General features: G+C 42.5%; 1 protein-coding gene across 4 annotated transcripts in view; it reads right to left on the bottom strand.

Annotated features, from left to right (window-relative positions):
* Nucleotides 1-21,337, bottom strand: part of LOC122557874 (acyl-CoA (8-3)-desaturase-like) — a 47,349-nt gene that overhangs the window by 8,997 nt on the left and 17,015 nt on the right. For 2 of the 4 annotated variants that reach the window (XM_043706025.2, XM_043706026.2), the window contains exons 7-10: nucleotides 17,833-17,909; nucleotides 7,571-7,668; nucleotides 3,079-3,175; nucleotides 1,254-1,360 (exon numbers count right to left, since the gene is read on the bottom strand). In XM_043706025.2, the coding sequence (XP_043561960.1) occupies nucleotides 1,277-1,360; nucleotides 3,079-3,175; nucleotides 7,571-7,668; nucleotides 17,833-17,909 (356 nt within the window). In that variant the 3' untranslated portion in view covers nucleotides 1,254-1,276. The remainder of the gene's footprint in view (nucleotides 1-1,253; nucleotides 1,361-3,078; nucleotides 3,176-7,570; nucleotides 7,669-17,832; nucleotides 17,910-21,337) is intronic. The other 2 variants (XM_043706023.2, XM_043706024.2) reach the window with 1 other exon arrangement.

The raw sequence follows: 21,337 nt of genomic DNA, 5'->3' as shown, positions 1-21,337 counted from the left end.
AGGGAGAAGGTGATAGGTCAGAGGAGGGAGTGATGGATGGGTCCGGAGGGCGGTGCTGACTTGGAGACTTGGGACGGGAATAATGTGGGGGGAGGGGAAACGAGGAAGCTGTTGAAACCACATTTATCCCCTATAGTTATAGGGTCCCAAGGTGGAATACGAGGCGTTCCTCCTCCAGGCGTCAGATGGTAACGATTTGGCAGTGGAGGAGGCCCTGGACTTGCATGTTCTTGACGGAGTGGGAGGGAGTGTTGAAGTGTTCAGCCACGGGGCGTGTGGGTATCCCATGATCTCTGAAATGATCTTGGGACCCTGCAACCACATGGGATAAATGTGGATTTCAACAGCTTCCTCATTTCCCCTCCTCCCCACATTATCCCGGTACCAAGTTTCCAACTCTGCCTCCGTGGCTGAACACTTCAACTCCCCCGCCCACTCTATCAAGGATATGCAGGTCCTGGGTCTTCTCCACTGCCAAACCGTTACCTCCCAACGCCTGGAGGAATAACACCTCATATTCCGTCTTGTGACCCTGCAACCACACGGGATAAATGTGGATTTTGACAGTTTCCTCATTTCCCCTCCCCCCACATTATCCCACATTATCGCAGTCGCAAGTCTCCAACTCAGCACTGCCCTCCGGACCCGTCCATCACTCCCCCCTCTGACCTATCACCTTCTCCCTCACCTTCACCCACATATCGCTCTCTCAGCTACCTTCTCCCCAACCCCACTCCCCACCCAATTATCTCTCAGTCCTCGGCTCACAAGCCTCATTCCTGATGAATGGCTTATCCCCAAAATGTCAAGTCTCCTGCTGCTCGGATGCTGCCTGAGCTGCTGTGCTTTTCCAGACCACACTCTCAACTCTGATCTCCAGCATCTGCAGTCCTCACTTTCTCCTAAACCCTATCTTACTTTAACCTTACTGAGTTTTCTGTGGTTAACTTTAATGTTGGATTTCACAAAAACACATCACACAACTCCAAGGGCAAGAAAGAGAACCCATGTAATGGACAGGAGAGAAGAACAGTAAAAATGATTCAATTCAATTCACCTCTCTCTTTCTATGATACAACCCATCTCCCATAACTGTTTGACCCATGTATAATCGCCAGAATTTATTGTGAATGCAACACCACTCCCCTCTGCATTTTAATAACCATATGGTTCCAGGGTTAACTGTACCCTATTCACAGTCCAACAACACAGGATGGCAGTGCCTATTTGTCCTTTGTATAAAGCAAGTGTACCTCCTGCTGAAGGTTGGTGGTACTCACTGATGTTCAATCTGGAAGTTGAGGTGACCTGTGAACCAGTCATTGAAGACAGACTGATGGACGTTACAAGTAGCATGCAACTACAAGAAAAACAAACAGGTTAGTAGTGGTCCATAATCGTTACAAATATCACATTCTGAGAATCAGGTCCTAAAATACAGTAAACACTCAGCTGCTGCTAATGTAGTCAGCCACTTCAGTGGTGGCACAGCATACAGCCTAGACTGGCACATTGTTAGTTCTCGTTTCACCAGCTGTACGGATCAGTTCATGGTGGGAGGAAAACAACAAAGAGCTATTTGCAGGGCTAAGCCATTTACCTGTGGGAATAGAGCTGAAAACTAATTCCGGATAATCAAATGGGAGTCTCTTGTCTGTGAGGTACTGAGGAAATAAATAAAATAAAACAAAGAACTGTGGATGCTGAAGATCTAAACTAAGAACAGAAATTGCTAGAGAAACTCAGCAGGTCTGGCAGCATCTGTGGGAGTTAACAGTTAGAGAGGTAAAAACAATGACTGCAGATGCTGGAAACCAGATTCTGGATCAGTGGTGCCTGAAGAGTACAGCAATTCAGGCAGCATCCGAGGACAGGCAAAATCGACGTTTCGGGCAAAAGCCCTTCATCAGGAATAGAGCCTGGTGATTCTTTGTCAGAGCCAAGGAAACAAATATGGGCCAGGGATAATCACGTTAGTTATGGATATAACAACAGGACATATTGTAATGGATACAATATGGACTGGAGTCACATTTAGGTCCAATTGAGTACAGGTGACAAGTTCTAGTTATGGAAACTCAGCAGCTTTTATGGTCAGTTTTCTGGGGATAGCTCATGAATCACCAAACAACGGATATCACTGATTCTCCTGAGCTCCACATATCCCACTGCACATGCTGTCTTTTCCAAGCATTCCCATTCAATAATGTTCAAAATGCAGCCTCCAGGCTGTGAAAGCCCTTTAAATCCCAGGAAACCTGGTACAATTTGTGATTCAGGTTTGGACAAGGCTGATTCTAGGGCAATTATCTCATTGGCTGATTAGTTCTATGCCAGAACACCAGCAACTTCAGATACATGGACATCAATAGAATCTTGGATTTCTCTGTCAAGATGGCAAAACTGCTGTGGCACCTCATCCATGAAGATGAAAGAATAGACACCAAGGGGCTGTATAAAGCTATCTCCAATGCTTATTTTATATTAATTCAGAGATGTGCTCATTACTAGTTCCTCTTGAGGAAATGGTGGTGAGCTGCTTTTTTAAATCACTGTAGTCCGTCTGTTACAGGCAGACCCACAGTTTGGTTATTGTGGGAGTTCCAGGATTTTGATTCGGCCACACTGTAGGAATGGTGATATATTTCCAAGTCTATATATTTCCAGGGTGCTGAGTGGCTTGAAGGGGGACTTGCAGATGTTGTGATATACCTTCTGCCCTTGTCCTTCAAGATGTTAGTGGTCATGGGATTGCAAGGTGCAATCTAAAAGCAGCCTTGGTGAATTTCTGCTGTGCATCTTGTAGATGGTAGACACTGCTACTATTGACTGTGGATGGTGGACAGACTTTTCCAAGGCCGTGGAACCCTTCACCTTTCTCAGCCTTTCCTTTCCACCACAATCTTGAATTTTTTAAATTCAAAATTAGATTTCTGATGTACCATGTCATTGGTTTCATCTTTTAGTGTGATTTGATATTGAGGGCTTTTACATGAATGTCCAATGTGCATGAAAAGGTGGTGAACAGACAGAAGCCCCTGACCTAGGCCAGTGTCCCAGTGACAGTTAGGCTCTTACCTGCATGGTCAGCCAATCCTCTTTCTGATCATGGTCAATTATCATGGGAATGTGGTTCATCTGAGTCACCCACACAAACCAATTACTTTCCATAAATCTGCAAACAGGAATCGTGAAATTCATGATCTGACTGAAGGAATGTACTCCAACAAAATATAAATAGAATAAGACCACTAATTTGGTAATTAAAATGTAAAACAAACCTCACTGGTATGGTAACCTTCTGCTGATGCTGTCACTAAGTACAAAACCAATAAAAGGCTTTCAGCTACTGTTTTAGGTGTGTCTGCCCAGACTAATATTTATTTTCTGTTAACATTCATATTAGCTTCTCTAGCCAAACCAGGTATAACTTGCTGAGATGGTACATCTGAAATTAAAACTTTTAAATGGAAATGATATAATGATAGGCCTTGCCGTCAATGGCTGTGACTGTTTATTTTGGTAGTTTCTTCTAGTGTGGGATTGTCCTTAGAGGGCAAAGCAAATTGGTCTTATACTGCGTTGGAAACAAATGGTCTTTGTAGTTTGTGTGGATGACTATTAAATGTTCTGTCATTGCCAGAAGGTGCTGGCTTTCTCTCAATTCCTGCCAGTCCATTGCATTTATTTATAGAGTATGGTCAGTCTATGTCCCTCCCCTTCTGCTGTAGTAATTCCTTTGCCAAATCATATAGCGAAGATGATCAAGGAGTAACACTGAAATAGTGAGTCATGTTAGTTAAGTGATTATTTTTGACTGGTGTGGAAGTAATGGGCTGAAAGGCCTTTTTCTGTAGATTTTGACTCTATCATTTATCCACCTTTTGTAACTATTTATTCATCTCTTCAACTAATAAAAATCAATCATCAGTCTTGAAAGCTCCATTTGGTTCAACACTTTCTTCAGGGAGATAGTTCTAGATATCCTCCCTACCTTATGTGAAAACATGCGTCTTGATGTCAGTCCTGAATGGTCTCAATAGTCTTTCAAGGTTATCGCACCTTGTTCTACATTCGTTACCAGAGACAGTCATCTCTTTGTGCAGAATTGAACATTCCCACATTTGCAAGCTTGATGTTGGGAAGAGGACATTGAATCAGACAGGAAGATAGCTGTTGGGGATCCTGCTATTCTCCTGGCTCCACCCGATTGAGACTGTGCCAGGAAGGCCTATGCGTGACCTTGCCAACCCACCACCATTTGAGGCCCCTATGTGCACAGGCAGTGGATGCTCACTATGCAGCGTTGGTTTCAGTTTCGTGCCAGAGAAGGGGAAGGTGGATCTAATTCTGTGCCTGTTGAACTTGCTCATGATCTTGACACTGATTGATCTGTAAATCATTTCTCTGCTGGAGGATTTTTATCTCATGGCTATCCTTCACAGAAGATGTCATCCTATTAAGCCTGTTACTTGGCCCATTTCTCTATCTGGAGGAAGCTAGTCTCCTGAATTTATTTGCAGAGGAACTTGACCCTGCCAACTCAGATATTTGCCCCATAGTATCATCTGGAGGAATTTCATTCTCACAAATGTCTATTATGAAGAAGGCTGCTCTATGGAGACAAATAATTTATTTTTTTCCAGGTATCCTGGATTTCTGAGCTGGGTAATTTCTTCTTAACTATGTCCTGAATCTGTGGATGTTGGACTGACGTCCATGGAGTTTTATGCAGCTCATCTTCATTTTCTGAAAGTTCATCTCCATTGTCAATCTGCAGACACATCTGTGTTAAGCTTTACTTCAATTTGCTGAGGAGGTTGGGCATCTTCATTCATCCACTGTAGATGTCTTCCCAGACATTTTCCTAACCTTGAGCAGTTAATGGAGGATTGCTGCTTGCTTATCATCATCTGTCACTGGGACTGACACTTCATCTATGAAAGACTGAAATGTTGCTCTTGAACTTGTGTCCATTGTACTGTTTTGCTGTTTAAATAACTTCAGTGGAAGATTCATCAATGAGTTCAAGTGAGCTATGCTGCCTTTGTTTTGTTTCCCCTCATCTGCATCAAACTTTGCTGGTTTCTGTCATCTGAAGTTTGATTAGTGATGATGAGTATATTTTGTTCATCTCCTGTTAGATTCGGTATTCTTTATCTTTTAAATTGCATTTTTGTCACATTAAATTGCTCTGTGACATTCCTTATGTTGCAACCTCAGTATAAATTCAATTCTAGGTCCTTGACTTCAATACTGTAGCCGTGCCTTATGTTGTGTGCTCACTGTAGCAGTGATACTCATTGTGAATAACAAGTCTTTGTTTCCTTGACTTCTGTCTTTCCCGACCTAGCTCTTTATTGTCAATTTAAATATCTCCTCCTGAGCTGACAGGGATTCTTAACTTTACTGATTCAGCTCCAAAACAATCACTGTCCAGCTGAACCTCGAATCCAGGCTGACCAGCAGACCCTTCTTCTCTAAGGACTCTGTATCGGCCAAGTGTGGCTAACTGTTGAGCTCTTACTCGCTGTCACTGCTTCTCCTGCCAGGTCTGACGTAAAGGTTTTAGCCTGAACTGCTGTTCCTGCCTTGCTGTTCCTATCACAAATTCTGCTGATAGCCTGTTTGTTCAAGCACATGTAACTGCTGACTGACTGGCTCAACATTCTTAAAGGGGTAAAGTATTTAAAACAGTAAAATCACTTGTCATTGAAAAAATGGTTTCCTTGGATTATTCCCACTGTTGTTACTTGGTATTTGAGCTAAGATGTCAACTGTCAATCATAACCACAACCAGCTGAGTGCAGTGCTTCCCCACCCTCCTTTCTACACATTTTTAATCAATCTGTATTTACATCTCATGACACATCTCCCAGGCAGATGAAATTTGAACCTTCTAGCCCAAAGCTAAGGAAACAACACTACCACTGCACCACAAAGCCATTAGCAGTTAATGTAAGCAACTGAAATTAGTTGAATGCAATTGTTATATAATTAACATCCTAAACCTGCAACCCCCATTGCCTGGAAGGGCAAGGGCAGCATGGGAACACCACTGCTTCCAAGTTTCTCTCTCAATTGTATACCATCACTTTGCCTCATTATTAAGGTGATGAGACTCAATGACTGATGCAAAGTGACTGTCACTGTTTTGGACAAATACTAATGCGTTTTTCCCCAATATAGTCTTTAAGTATTTTCTTTGTCCTCCTTTGTGGCATGTTGCTCAATTCAGAGTTGACAAAACAGGTTCTAGCTGTGAAGCTGTCAAGGCACCTTATCCGCTCCATTGAAGTTGATTTTGCAAGAGGTTTGTGTGAATTCTTGTGCAACTGTATTTAAGAAGGACCATATGTCTAGATCATCACTGTAAACTCATTTTCACCTTTGTAGCATTGCCCAATTCAACCCCTCCATCAGCTCATTCACTGAAGCCTTATTTATACTTTTGTTCCCTCTAGACTTTTCAAGTGTCTCCTTGTATACTCCAGGGATTAAGCTAATAGTAAGTCTACTGCCCATGTCCTAAATCACATCAAATCCAATTCAGCCATCACCTGTGCTGGCTCTGATTCAGAAGCACGTCAATTGGAAAATTCTCATCTTTGCTCTCAAATCCTTCCAAGATTTTGCCACTCCCTATATCTGTAGCCTCATCCAGACCTACAACCCTCCAAGATCTCTGGACTCCTCTGACTCTTGCCTCTTGGCCATCCACGATTGCAATTTTCCTCTATTGATGCTTTACATTTAGCATCCAAGGCACTAAGCTCTGGAACTCCCTCCCTAAACCTTTTTGCTGTTCTACATCTCCTTTAAGATGCCCCTTAACATCTAGCTCATGACTGAGTTTAGTTGACGGTGCAGCTTCTCATTACAAAGAGGAGAAGGAATGAGAAAGAGCAGAAAAACAGGCAGTGAGAAATAAATAAATGTCCTGTGCATCTAACAAATAAACAAATGTACAAATCAATGCCACAGCTTCAGCAAGTAGAAGAAGTGTCGAATAAAGGCTACTGCAACCCAACAGCATTTAGCAAGAAGACTGGATTCTCAGTGGTGGATACAGCAGCTGTTAAAACATTACGTCAACTGTAGTGATCAGGATAAATATATAAATAGTCTGACTGAGGGCAAGAATAAATTTTCATTTATTAGAGACTGTTAATGTCGGGAGCTAGAGGGAGTGGCAAATGAGCAGCCAGACAGAAATAATTAGTGTCAGTGAATGAGGAACCAACAGACAGGCAGTGAAAACAGCAAAAGCAAAAGAAAAGGTAATGATTGAGAAAATAAAAGATTGACAGAGAAAAAAATCAGAGAAGAGGAGAAATAAAATAAACAATCAAGATAAACAAGGGGTCAACACTACCTAAACCTATTCAAATCGATTAAATCAAACAGGGAGCAAAAAGACCACAAACCACAACCAGTTCCCGGCAGCTCCAAATATGCTAGGCATTTGTTAATGGATGGTTAATGCAGTTCAGACACACAGTACCAATTACTGCAATTGTTCAACAGACAAACACATAATATAGGTAGTATTTCGACATGGGAACCCCACCTCACTAGAAAGAACATTAACAGAAAACCTTGAATGCCAAGCAGTGGGATGTAAGTCAAGCTGATACGAATGTAGAAAGACACCATCCAGGCCAAGTCCTATAAAGGGCAAAAAAAAAATTTTATTAGTTGACATATTCTTTTTCTTTCCAGTTTTGTGACTTCTCCCCTGACAGTGATTGTTGGTCTCAGGGTTCAGGTCCTTCTATCACTGCACCCCACTGACTGCGCTCCAGTTATGAGCTGAGACAGAGGATGTGAGCAGGCTTTTGAAAAATTGGGATGAGGAGTGCGAATAAAATCATAGTTAATCCTGTGCTAACCCACCCTGTACCCAGGAGCAAAAGCACTACATGGGTTCCAGCCAGCTCCTACTGAACATCAACAGTCAACTTCTTCCACAAATGAATCGCATGGAAATTGCAGGCTAGAAAACAAATTGTGAAAATATTCAGCAATGCAGTTACAGATTCAATCAGATGAGAACACTTTGATCTGTATAACACCAGTATGAGGTAGAATGGCCACTGGTTACCGACTTGTTGCTGGTAATGGGAATAATTTGAATTAAAAGAATCCCACAAGAACGAAACAGGTACAATATTACAATGATGGATTCTTCTTATAATGTATTAATGTTTATATATTACAGAATCTCAACAGCAGTGGTAGTTAAGATGGATAGCTTCTGATTAATCATTTTCCAATGTAGAACTCTTTCAGGAGCAACAGGGCTGTTCACTACACCAGTTATGGAGTGGGGGAAGGGTTCCCATTGTGTTCGAGCAGAACTCATGAGGAGCTGGCCCTGCAGCCCATGATATGCTTTGTCTGCATCAAATGAACAATGATGCACTCAGCACTGTTTGAATGGAGACTAATCAGGGAGTTTGCTGAGTTATTTAGGTCTGTCTGTGAATTTGTGTGAGAATTTGTGCTGAGATTTGTATTGGAAGTCTGTTTGAAGCATTGCAGGTTTCTGTTGGAATCTATGTGTGTGGATTTGTGTTGGGATGTGTGCACGAGGTTGCATTGGGATGTGTGTGTGAATTAGCGTGGGATGTGTCCGAGAGCTGGCACTAGAATCTATGTCAGAGCTGGTGCTGGGATATGAGTGACAGTTGGCGCTGAGAGTGAGAGAGATTTGGTGCAGTAGGTGTGTGTGTTAGCACTGTGATGTGTGCAAGAGTTGGTGCTGGGATGTCTGAGAACTGGCGCTGGGAATGTGTGTGAGTTGGTGCTGGAATATGTGTGACAGTTGGTGCTGTGAGTGTATGTGAGAGTTAACACTGGAACGATGTGTGTGAGTTGGTGCGGGAGATGTGTGAGTTAGCGCTGGGATGTGTGTAAGAGTTTGTGCTGGGATGTGTCTGAGAACTGGCTCTGGGAGTGTGTGAGAGTTGGTGCTGGAGGTGTGGGAGAGTTGGCGCTGGGAGTGTGTGAGAGTTGGTGTTGGGGGTGTGGGAGAGTTGGCGCTGGGAATGTGGGAGAGTTGGCATTGGGAGTGTGCCAGATGTGCTGAGTATTTTGGGGATTTTTCCAGGCTGGCACTAAGCAATTTGCAGTCATGCACATTTCATACTAATCAAATCCCAACAACAATGCAGCCCCTATAATTAATTCTAACACCAGGTCTGAATCCTGGAACAAACTCACAACTGAGGGTTATGTCACCCATAATGGAGAATTCTTCTGAGTTAGTAACAAAAAGGTTCAACTCTTCCAACATCTGACCATTTGGCACTTAAAATAAAAACTTCTCCTATGGTAACATTCATTTTAATGTTTAATGTATTCCTAAACAGAATTAATTCTATGTAGTACATTCTGTCCCTACAGGATAAAATGACTCAAATAAAGTGTGGGTGTCCCAAATTCCTAGGAATGCAACAATTCCTTATCCAGTCTCCTCCAATCATTGGCTTGTTACACCATCTGACTGCTGTCAATCAAATCAAGTAATGCATTTATCGAAACATTCAGCTGTCCATCATAAAGTGGGTGAGTCAGATGAAGCAGAGATTTGGAGCAACAGAGATGGGGTTGTTAGTGGAGCAAACCTGAGACCAGTGGGAAAACTAGCATCTTCGAGCAATTCCCTCTGCTGGACCGAGATTGGAGGTTGTGCTGGGTCCGTCTCCGAGGCTGTGTGGATTTAAGTTGAGGTTTGTATCAGGAGTGTGTAGGGGCTGTGTGGGTTTCTGTTAGTCTGTGTGTGGGCTTGTCTAAGTTTGTGTACAGTCTCTGCAGAATCTAACTGTAAGTTTAAGTCAGTGATCATGTTGTCCTTTGTCAATGTAATTCCTACCTTTATATCTCAGATTTAAATCCCTCCCCCTCCATTCAGTTTTCATTGCTGAACAAGCTGATATTTCCTTCCATTAAATATTGGGAAGACTGAGACCATCGACTTTGTTCGCCAACTCTAACTCCCTTCTCTAACCACCATTTCCATTGCTCTCTGTGACAACAGTCTGATGCTAAACCAAGCTGTTTGCAAACTTGTTGTTGTATTTGACCCCAAGATGAGCTTCCATCTACATGCCTGCCTCATTACTACAGCCGTCTATTTCCACCTCTGTAAAAGTGTCTGACTCCTGTGTCAGCTTCTGTGCTGCTGAAACCAACAGCTACATCGTTAGTATCTCTAAAGGTGACTAGCCTCATGCACTCCCAGCCAGTCTCCTACAGTCTACTCCCCGTAACCTGCAGCTCAGCTAATAATCTGCTGCCTGTGGAGTCGATTTTCCTGCTCCTCGGATGCTGCCTGAACTGCTGTGCTTTTCCAGCACCACTCTAATCTAGAATCTTAGCTCAAACCAAACCCTATTCAATGGCTCCTGACTCTGCGCAAGCTGACCTGAGTTAGCTAGTCATTCAGCAATGCCTCAGTGTTAATTATGTTTTCAACTGTCGCTATCTCCATAATTTTCCCATCCCTGCAACCCATCAAGATAACTATGATACTGTCCTTCTGCTCTCACATGTAGCTCAATTTTAACTGCTGTGCTGTTGGTGGTCTGCCCAATGCTCTGGAATTCACTCTCTAAAAGCCTCTCCATATCTTCACCTCACTTTCCCCCATAAAGATTACTCCTTAAAACCTAAATAAAAACCAAAAGAACTGTGGATGCTGTAAACCAGAAACAAAAACATGAATTGCTGGAAAAGCTCAGCAGGTCTGGCAGCATCTGTGGAGAGAAATCAGAGTTAATGTTTTGGGTCGACTGACTCCTCCCTCTTGAGGAAGGGCCACTTGACCTGAAACGTTAACTCTGATTTCTCTCCACAGATGCTGCCAGACCTGCCGAGCTTTTCCAGCAATTTCTGTTTTTGCTCCTTAAAACATACCTCCTCAATGAAGCTTTGTCTGACTTCCTGTCTCAGTATGTGATTCAGCATTTTATTTTATGTAATAAAGCTTCTTGGGATATTTTCAAATGCTGAAAGGCGCTATATTAATAGTACAGCAGTTGTTTTTGAAGTTGTACTATGTCTTTATGTAGTTTAATGCACTGGGTCTTTGTGTAGTTTACTGGAGTTTGCGTTGGCTTTGTGGCTGTCATATCTGTCTTGAAGGGAATAGCTTTGCCAAAATAGAACCTAAATCGATGTGTTGAAATACAGGCAGATACTATACAATCCAAATTGTCTGTAATTTAGCCAGATAAGGGTTCATTTGATCAACATTTTCAACATAGTCTGGGTTACAGATAGAGAGAAACTGTTTCTGCTGGCTGAGGAGTCTATGACCAGAAGACTTTGCTGAAAATTTGTGCAAGACTTTTCAGGAATGAAATCAGGAAACAGTTCTACACAAAATGGACAAGCAAAGAGTAGAACTCTCTTCTGCAGTTGATATTAGATTAATTGTTAATTTTAAAACTAAGATTGATTGATGTTCTTACCCAAAGGTATTAAGTGATTTAAAGAAAAGGCAGATAGATGGCATTCAGTTGCCAATCAACCACAGTCTCATTGAAAAGTGGTACAGTCTTCAGATGCAAAACAGCCAACTTCAGTTCCTTTTCAGGATTTGTGCTGCTCATTCAGGTACAAATTAGAGGAGTTTAATTTGGGGGTGATAGGGTTGTCTAAATGGAATTAGAATGTTTTGCACTGATTGGAGATGGGACAAGAGTTTGTTAGTGGAGGTACTGTGGGACCAACAGGAGTTAGTAGAGACCCTCTGAGTGTTCTTCAACAAAGGATAGGCTGATAGTTATTTAGTTATTTAGGTAACAGTGGCAGTTCACCAAATATAGTCACATTACTACATGGTCTTGGGGAGTAATGTGACATGGTCTTGGGGAGTGGGTACAAAGAAGTTTATGAGAATAGCATTTGGAATGAGCGACTTCAGTTACATGGCGAGGTAAAGAAGCTAAGTTGTTCTCCTCGGAGAAGAGAAAGTTAAGATTTAATACACGTTCCAAAATCCTAAAGATTTATTAGAATAATGAGAAGAAACATTTTCCTACAGGGTGACGTCAAGGTAACCATGGGACACAGATTAAAGTTAATTGGCAAAAGAACTAGAGGGTCAGGAGGAAACGTTTTATTAGATTGATGAAAAAAAAACACATTTTTTCTCATCTTGTGCTTATCAGCATTAGAAATCCCAATGTAAAGGGGAACAACATCTTTATACTGTAAGGAAATAACATGCTGTTTGATTGGCAAGTGAACTCTGATTAGATAAGGTGTTGCTGTGGAGAATGCACCAGTTAGAAGATGATGGACTGTTAATTGTGAGTCATGTATGATCTACCATGCACCATCTGAAAGGGTGGTGGAAGTAGTTTCAATGTTTAGTTTTAATAGGAAATTAGATTCACACTTGTGAGAAGAGAGAGTTGTCAATGGAACTAATTGGGAAGGTTTTTCAAAGTGCCAGCATAGATACAAATGGCTGTATTGTCTCATCCTTTGTTTTACTATTTACATCGAACAGTTGGTAGAGACACTATGGATACTGCAGGCATGGGTGATCACTTGTGACAGTGTATGACACAGAGAGAATCTTAAAAGTCTCTCAGCAGAAATTGCCTCTTCTCCTCATTACTGCTGACCAAGTTAATTTTTTTAAACCCTCTTAGTTTGGGCTCATTGCTCATTGATGACATGCAATCCCAACTGCCACAATGAGGCAAAGTTTCAAGAATGGGTGAATATCCAGTAAATCACACCACATCTTGTGACTTTGGAATTGGCTTCTGCCAAGTTGCCCACTATACCCTCATAGGATGGCATATGCTGGCCTAGTCTGGTCCAATCACACTGTCTTCTTAAAACGAAATCAGACTTCTCATTCGCATAAAATGCTTGTTTTGCATTCATAATTCTATTTTACTACATTTGCTCCACACATTAGTTAATTTTGCTGGACAGCTTACTATTTTTGCCTTGTTCATACTTACCTTTAACATTCATTGTTGCTATCATTTAAGAAAATCAAAAAAGGGAGTAGATTTAGAGATGCACATGAAAGTCTGACAGGGCTAAATGGATTTAAGTAAAGACCATGTCTTCATGGGGATTGGGTGGACAATCAATATAGGTGCAACACACTGAGGAGGTCTATCTACAGAGGTGCTTATTGACTCCTCCATATGTACCTGGAGTCCTTGGAAATCTGTCTTTAATATGATGTTATGATTAGATTAGATTACATTACATTACAGTGTGGAAACAGGCCCTTTGGCCCAACAAGTCCACACCGACCCGCCGAAGCGCAACCCACCCATACCCCTACATTTACCCCTTACCTAACACTACAGGCAATTTAGCATGGCCAATTCACCTGACCTGCACATCTTTGGACTGTGGGAGGAAACCGGAGCACCCGGAGGAAACCCACGCAGACACGGGGAGAATGTGCAAACTCCACACAGTCAGTCACCTGAGGCGGGAATTGAACCCGGGTCTCAGGCGCTGTGAGGCAGCAGTGCTAACCACTGTGCCACCGTGCCACCCACACCACACAAGCGTTAGAAGCAAAGTTTTGTAGCATTGTTTCCAGACCCTGAGAGACTACATTGACTTGGTGACTTCCTGCCATTTAAGCGTCACCTTACATTTATTGAAAATTTGCCTGCTTCTTTAAATAGGGCCATTAACGTTACTGCACTTCCTATAACAAGATCTCTTTGCTGGCCAGCAAAGTGGAACTTTCTACACGTCCCATTACGATCAATTAATTCATTTTCTACCACTACCTCGCCTTTAATAGTGAGTGGTAGCCCTCAAGGAGCCACCTCATCACTGAATTTTACACTCTCAGCCAAGTGTTCTGAAAGCCACTCTCTGGGAAAGCTATTCCTGTACGCTAATAGCCTACACAGTAAAACAAAAATAGTTGGGTATACACCTGAACAAACAATATAGCCCCCTTATCCTCTCATGCATTACTGAGTATATTAGTTATACCTCATTGGGCATTAACGAATAGAACAGTATTCTTGAATATCCAGTCATAATTGCTGGAGGTACTACTGAATAGAGCAGTTATACCATAAGACCATAAGACATAGGAGCAGAAATTAGGCCATTCAGCCCTTCGTGTCCGCTCTGCCATTCAATCATGGCTGATAAGTTTCTTAACCTCATTCTCCTGCTATCTCCTCATAACCCTTGATCCCCTTCATCCTCAACATCCTATCTCAGTCTTAAATATACGCAATAACCTGGTCTCCACAGCTTTCTGTGGCAATGAATTCCATAGATGCACCACTCTCTGGCTGAAAAAGTTTCTCCTTATCTCCATTTTGAAAGGTCTTCCCTTTTCCTCGAAGACTTGTGCCCTCAGGTCCTAATCTCTCCTACCAATGGAAACATCTTCCCAACATCCACTCTGTCCGGGCCATTCAGTATTCTGTATATTTCAATTAGATACTCCTTCATCCTTCTAAACTTCATCTAGTATAGACCCAGAGCCCTCAAACATTCCTCATATGTTAAGCTTTTCATTCTTGTGACCGTTCTTGTGAACCTCCTCTGAACATGCTCCACAGCCAGTACATCCTTCCTGAAATGCAGGACCCAAACTTCCAAATGTGTTCTGACCAGAGCCTTATAAAGCCTCAGAAGTACATGCCTACTTTTAATTTCATGTCCTCTCAAAATAAATGCCAACATTGCATTTGTCTTCCTAACTACTGACTCAACTGCACGTTTACCTTAAGAGAATCCTTAACTAGAACTCCCAAGTCTCTTTGCACTTCTGAATTTTCTCCCTGTTTAGAAAATAGTCCATATCACTAGTCTTCCTATCAAAGTGCATGACCTCATGCTTTCCCATAGTGTACTCCATCTGTCACTTCTTTGCCCACTCTCCTAACCTGTCCAAATCAATCTGCAGTCTCCCTGCCTCCTCAATGCTACCTGTCCCTCTACATATCTTTGTACTGTCGGCAAACTATGGCAAGATGTTCTCAGTTCCTTCATCTAGATCGTTAATGTATAAAGTGAGAAGTTGTTGTCCCAACACTGAGCCTTGCGGAACACCACTTGTCACCAGCTGCCATCCTGAGAAGGACCCGTTTATCTCCACCCTCTGCTTTCTGCCAGACAGCCAGGCTTCTATCCATGCTAGCACCTTGCCTAGGACACCATGGGCTCATAACTAACTCAGTAGCCTCCTTTGCAGCACCTTGTCAAAGGGCTTCTTGAAGTTAAGGTAGATAACATCCAATGGCTCTCCTTGGTCTAACCTGCTCATTACTTAGTCATAGAGTCATAGAGATGTACAGCATGGAAACAGACCCTGATATCCCAACCCTATCTAGTCCCACCTGCCAGCACCCGGCCCATATTCTTCCAAACCCTTCCTATTCATATACCTATCCAAATACCTCTTAAATGTTGCAATTGTACCAGCATCCGCCACTTCCTCTGGCAGCTCATTCCATACATGTACCACCCCCTGCATGAAAAAGTTGCCCCTTAGGTCTCTTTTATATCTTTCCCCTCTCACCCTAAACCTATGCCCTCTCGTTCTGGACTCCCCGACCCCAGGGAAAAGACTTTTTCTATTTATTCTATCCATGCCCTTCATAATTTTGTAAACCTCTATCAGGTCACCCCTCAGCCTCCGACGATCCAGGGAAAACAGCCTCAGCCTGTTCAGCCTCTCCCTATAGCTCAAATCCTCCAACCCTGGCAACATCTTTGTAAATCTTTTATGAACCCTTTCAAGTTTCACAACATCTTTCTGTTAGGAAGGAGACCAGAATTGCACGCAATATTCCAACAGTGGCCTAACCAATGTTCTGTACAGCCACAACATGACCTCCCAACTCCTGTCCTCAATACTCTGACAAATAAAGGAAAGCATACCAAACGCCTTCTTCACTATCCTACCAACCTGCAACTTCGCTTTCAAGGAGCTATGAACCTGCCCTCCAAGGTCTCTTTGTTCACCAACACTCCCAAGGACCTTACCATTAAGTGTATAAATCCTGCTAAGATTTGCTTTCCCAAAATGTAGCACCTCGCATTTATCTGAATTAAACTCCATCTGCCACTTCTTAGCTCATTGGCCCATCTGGTCCTTCCTCAAAGAATTCTAGCAGATTTGTCAGGCATGACCTCCCCTTGATGAAACTGTGCTGATGTTGCCCTATTTTATCATACATTTCCAAGTATTCAGAAATCTCATCCTTCACAATGGATTCCAGGGTTTTACCCACGACTGAGGTTAAGTTAATTGGTCTGTAATTTTCCATCTTTTGCCTTACTACCTTTTTAACAGATGTCATATTAGCAATTTCCAATCCTCTGGGGCCCTCCTTGATTCTAGTGATTGCTGAAAGATCATTACTAATGCCTCCACTATCTCTTCAGCTATCTCCCTAAGAACTCTGGGATGTAGTGCATTTGGTCCAGGTGATTTATCCACCTTCAGGCCAATCAGTTTTTCTAGCACCTTCTCCTTGGTGATGGCCACCATACTCAGCTCTGTCCCCCCTCTCTTGAATTTTTTAGATATTACTTGTGCCTTCCACTGTAAAGACTGATGCGAAGAACTTGTTCAGTTCCTCAGCCATTTTCTTTGTTCCCCACTACTCTCTCTCCAGCGTCATTTTCCAGTGGCCCAATGTCCACTTTTGCCTCTCTTTTGCCCTTTATATATCTAAAGAAACTCTTACAGTCTTCCTTTATATTACTGGCTAGCTTACCTTCATATTTAATCTTCTCCCTCCTCTTATAAGCTTCCCAAACCTCTGGTAACCCACTGCGTTTTGCACATTATATGCTTTCTCTTCTGCTTTTACGTTATTCCTGACTTCCCTGGTCAGCCATGGTTGCCTCATACTCCCTATACCATGCTTCATTTTCCTCAGGATGAATCTCTGCTGTGTCTCCTGAATTAATCCCAGAAATTCCTGCCATTGCTGTTCCTGTGCTTTTCCTGCTAGACTCCTCTCCCAGTCAATTCTAACCAGCTCCTCCCTCATACCTCTGTAGTTGCAATTATTCAGCTGTAATACTATTACCTCTAATTCTATCTTCTCCCTCTCAGATTGTAGAATAAATTCAATCATTTTATTGATGATTGCCTCCTAAGGGTTCATTCACCTTAAGCTCCCTTATCAAGTCTGTCTCATTGCACAACACTAAATCCAGTATTGCATGTTCGCTAATGGGCTCTACCACAAGCTGCTCCAAAAAGCCAACTTGTAGACATTCCACAAATACCTTTTCTTGCAATCCACTACCAACCTGATTTTCCATTTGCCTACTTAAATCCCCCATGATCACTGTAACTTTGCGTTTCCCACACATCTTTTCTACCTCCCAGTGTATCTTGCACCCCAGCTCCTGACTACTGTTTGGAGGCTTATACATAACTCCAACTGTAGTTTTTTTTGGCTTTTGTGGTTCCTCAATTCTACCCGCACAGATTCTACACCATCTGACCCTACTTTCTTTCTTACTATTGATTTAATTATATTGCTTACTAAAAAGGCAACCCATTTTCCACTGTGGAATACAATAGTTATGCCAGTAATATCCAATATCCTAAATACACCAGGAGTGCACTAATTACTCAGGCACAGCTTAATGATGTCAGTGGTTAACAATAAATTAGATTAGCATGGAGAACGGTTAGAACCTGGGAGTCTTTAGTTGAAATGGTTCAGTATACTTTAAGTAATGCATTTAGTCAATGGGAAGCTATTTCCACTACTGCAAGTTAAATAGTGGGTAAGTTGAAGCTGGGATTGAACAAGTCCCAGGATGCTGTTAGTAGATACTCACCACCCACTGCTTTCGTTGCACAGCGAAGTAAAAGATGTACCATTGGAAGTAGAGGGGAAGTAGTGCTGGAGGTCCAACTGTGACAAGATGACAAAGCAAATTATTTAGAATTACAAAAAAACTGTAGAACTTTCTTTATACAACTCAATGGGCTCCATCCCAGGCTCATACTCACATTTGACATGGAGCTGTCCAAGTCTCAATTGTTCCCATTTCTTCTCATTTTATGAGAAAACTGCCAAAGAATTCTCTACTACTGTCTAGTGCAAGTCTACTTTCTCTGGTCTATTGGGACTCCTACAACTCCACATGCTGTTAGATTGGGTATATTGGCAACGTCATAGATAGGGCCAAAGCGGTTTGGTCACCATGCAAGCTTAATGCGGAAATAGAACACACTGAAGCGATCCATCAGGACAATGGCTATTCCAGTCTGACCATTGCTTGCTGATTATCACATAAATTCTTGAATGGGCCTAAGTCTTGAAAAGTGCCAAGGGTTAGGGTACCACCATAGTTAGTCAAGGGGCTCATTCAATTATAATTTGAGGAATTGGCATCCATCATTCCTGTATGTCAAGTGCAGCCAGACTAGGAATTACAGATTGGTCAGTCAGGCTCAGTTGATACATCAATCCAGGAAGGTCCAGCAATTTTTCCTGCAGTGAGATAAAAGAAAGGATGACTATGATGCAAGTGGTGGAAGAGTTTGTCTGTGGTCATGCTTGAATGCTGAGTGATTCGAAAGCACAGAGTGGCAGGTAGGGTGAGTAGTTTGGGAGATTGAAATGGGTGTGAACACTTGAGTGGGCATGATGTATGCAATACAGAGGATTTTATCCATTAGCCTTAGTGAAATGTGTGCACAGTAGCAAAGTGAGAATGAGTGCTGGCCCTTGGGTGAAAGTTGGCCGAGAAAAGGTGATGGCACTTGCCCTTACAGAGGTCAGAAGATCATTGACCTTCTTGTGGCACTGTTGGGCATCCCTTTTGCTGCAGGATACAGCACTGATCCCTCGTGCATTTTCTGTCCAGGCTGCCTACATCTGGTCAGCAAGAAAGAGGACTACTCTCTAAGCAGCCAACATAATCGAAGACTCCTCCCACCCCAGTTATACTCTCTTCCATCCTCTTCTGTCAGGCAGAAGATATAAAAGTTTTACAACACGTACAAATAAATAGATTCAAGAACAGCTTTTTTCTTGATGTTATCAGACTTTCGGATGGACCTCTTAAACGTTCATGTTAACCTCTCTCTGCACCTTCTCAGCAGCTGTAACACTGTATACTGATCTCTGTTACCCTGATGCACTTGTATAGTACGATCTGCCTGTAAAGCACACAAGACAACTATTTTCACTGTATCTCAATACATATGATAGTAATAAATCAAATCAAAACAAAACAAAACCCTGTCCATCAACATCTATAGAACCCACTGTTCTAGGGAGCTAGCTAGCCTTTCAATTGTTAGTGTTGAGCACTGCAGTGTGAGGGGTCATTCCTAGCTTCAACATCTGAATGTACGCAGCTGGGCTTTAAATATGGTGCCAAAGGAGTGGAAGCTGGAAGATCTCACAAATAGTGAGCATTTCTGTCCCACTTACTACAAATTCCCTGAAAAATACAGCCAACATCTCAGTTACATAGTTAATTTGGTCTTCTAAATGCCACAAAGGTAAGTGCCATTATCTTCTCTCTGCTACCTCACCATCAAACACCAGGATTCGGTCTAACTCTGCCACGATAAGGGCATCTCACCAAGGCTCAGGGACAATAACTCCGAGTATTCTATGCATCAATGTTCACTCAAGGGCTTACACCCTAACCCTCAAGGGCTCATATTCCTAACTACTCATCCGTCCAGTCCTTTGTACTTCCTAATCGTTAATTATGCCATGTGGGCAGCTCGGTGGCTCGGTGGTTAGCACTGCTGTCTCACAGCGCCAGGGACACTAGTTCAATTCCAACCTTGGGCAACTGTGTGTGTGGAGTTTGCACATTCTCCCTATGGCTTCGTGGGTTTCCTCCAGGTGCTCTGGTTTCCTCCCACAGTCACAAAGATGCACATTAGGTGAACTGGCCATGCTAAATTCCCCACAGTGTTCAGGGAGGTGTAGGTTAGGTGTATTGAGTCAGGGATAAATGTACAGTAACGGGGAATGGGTTTGGGTGGGATACGCTTCAGAGGGTTTGTGTAGGCTTGTTGGACCAAAGATCCTGTTTCCACACTGTAGGGAATCTATTAACTGGAGACCATACATCACAGTAGCTGCTCTTACATCCACTTCCATCATACTCAATCCCTCCTTTTGTCTCATTGAGGAAAATACAGCGCAGCAGTCTCCATGTCCTATGTCCCAACAGCCTCCTGACTGACCAACCTATTTTCTCTGGATTGCACAATGAATGACGGGATAGTGAGAGGGACAGAGGAAGTGAGAGACTCTGGAGTGTTTTGCACAAGTCTTTGAAGGTGGCAGAACAGGTAGGTAAAGGTGTAAAGAAAGCATTCTTTTCCATTAAATCTTTCCTTTACTGTATGAGGTATAGAATACAAATGCAGGGATGAAATGGTGGAACTGTTTAAAATTCTGGTTAGTCCACAGCTGGAGTTGTGTGGACAGTTCAGGTCACCGTAGGAAGGACAAAATTGCTTTAGTTGTTGCTAGGGCTTGACAATTTGTAGATATGAAGAAAGGTTGAATAGGCTGGGTTCTTTTCCTTAGAACAGAGGAGGGTGAGTGGTGACTTAATTGAGGTGCATAAAATAATGAGGGGCTTGGATAGGGTGGATATGGAAGACCAGTTTCCCCTAGTGGAAGTCACAGATATAAGATGACTTGTAGAAAAACAAGGAAAAGGTTTTTTTCACCCAGATGGTGATGGGTGACTCGAGTTGACTGGCTGGTTTAGTGATGGAGGAATCAAGCCTCCAATCATTCAAACATGCCTAGATCTGCACCTGATGTGCTGGAGCCTGGCAAACTATGTATTGGGGATGCCAGAGGGTGGAATTAGGATAGATGGTTACTCTTTTCCAATTTTACTGCTCCTCGGATGCTGCCTGAAATGCTGTGCTCTTCCAGCACCACTAATCCAGAATCTGGTTTCCAGCATCTGCAGTCATTGTTTTTACCTACTTTTTTTCCTCAGTCAGTGCTGACACAATGGGCTAAGTAGTCTTTTTCTATGCACTAACATTTCTATAGTTCTATAGTAATCAGGTATTGCAATTGTTAAAGTCATTGCCAAGCTTAGGGTTACCCTCCGCAAACCACCCCCCCAAAAAAAAACAAAATCGCAGGTTCAAACTGCAGTCTGTGGTGAATTTGTTCAGATACAGGACAGAAACAATTCACCTCAGGGTGTCTGCTGTAATGAGTGGAGAATCAGACATTTTCCAGCTCATGTTCAGCATCTAATAACACTTGTATAGTTAGCAATGTTGGGTAAAGACAAGATCATATTTAATTGTGATGCCCTCCATAGCCAAACAGCATGC

Source organism: Chiloscyllium plagiosum, unplaced genomic scaffold, assembly GCF_037043375.1.
Source record: "Chiloscyllium plagiosum isolate Xiang-an unplaced genomic scaffold, Cpla_swu_hap1 HiC_scaffold_18, whole genome shotgun sequence".
In the NCBI taxonomy this organism is placed as follows: domain Eukaryota; kingdom Metazoa; phylum Chordata; class Chondrichthyes; order Orectolobiformes; family Hemiscylliidae; genus Chiloscyllium; species Chiloscyllium plagiosum.
This window is presented reverse-complemented; position numbering and strand designations above follow the sequence as displayed.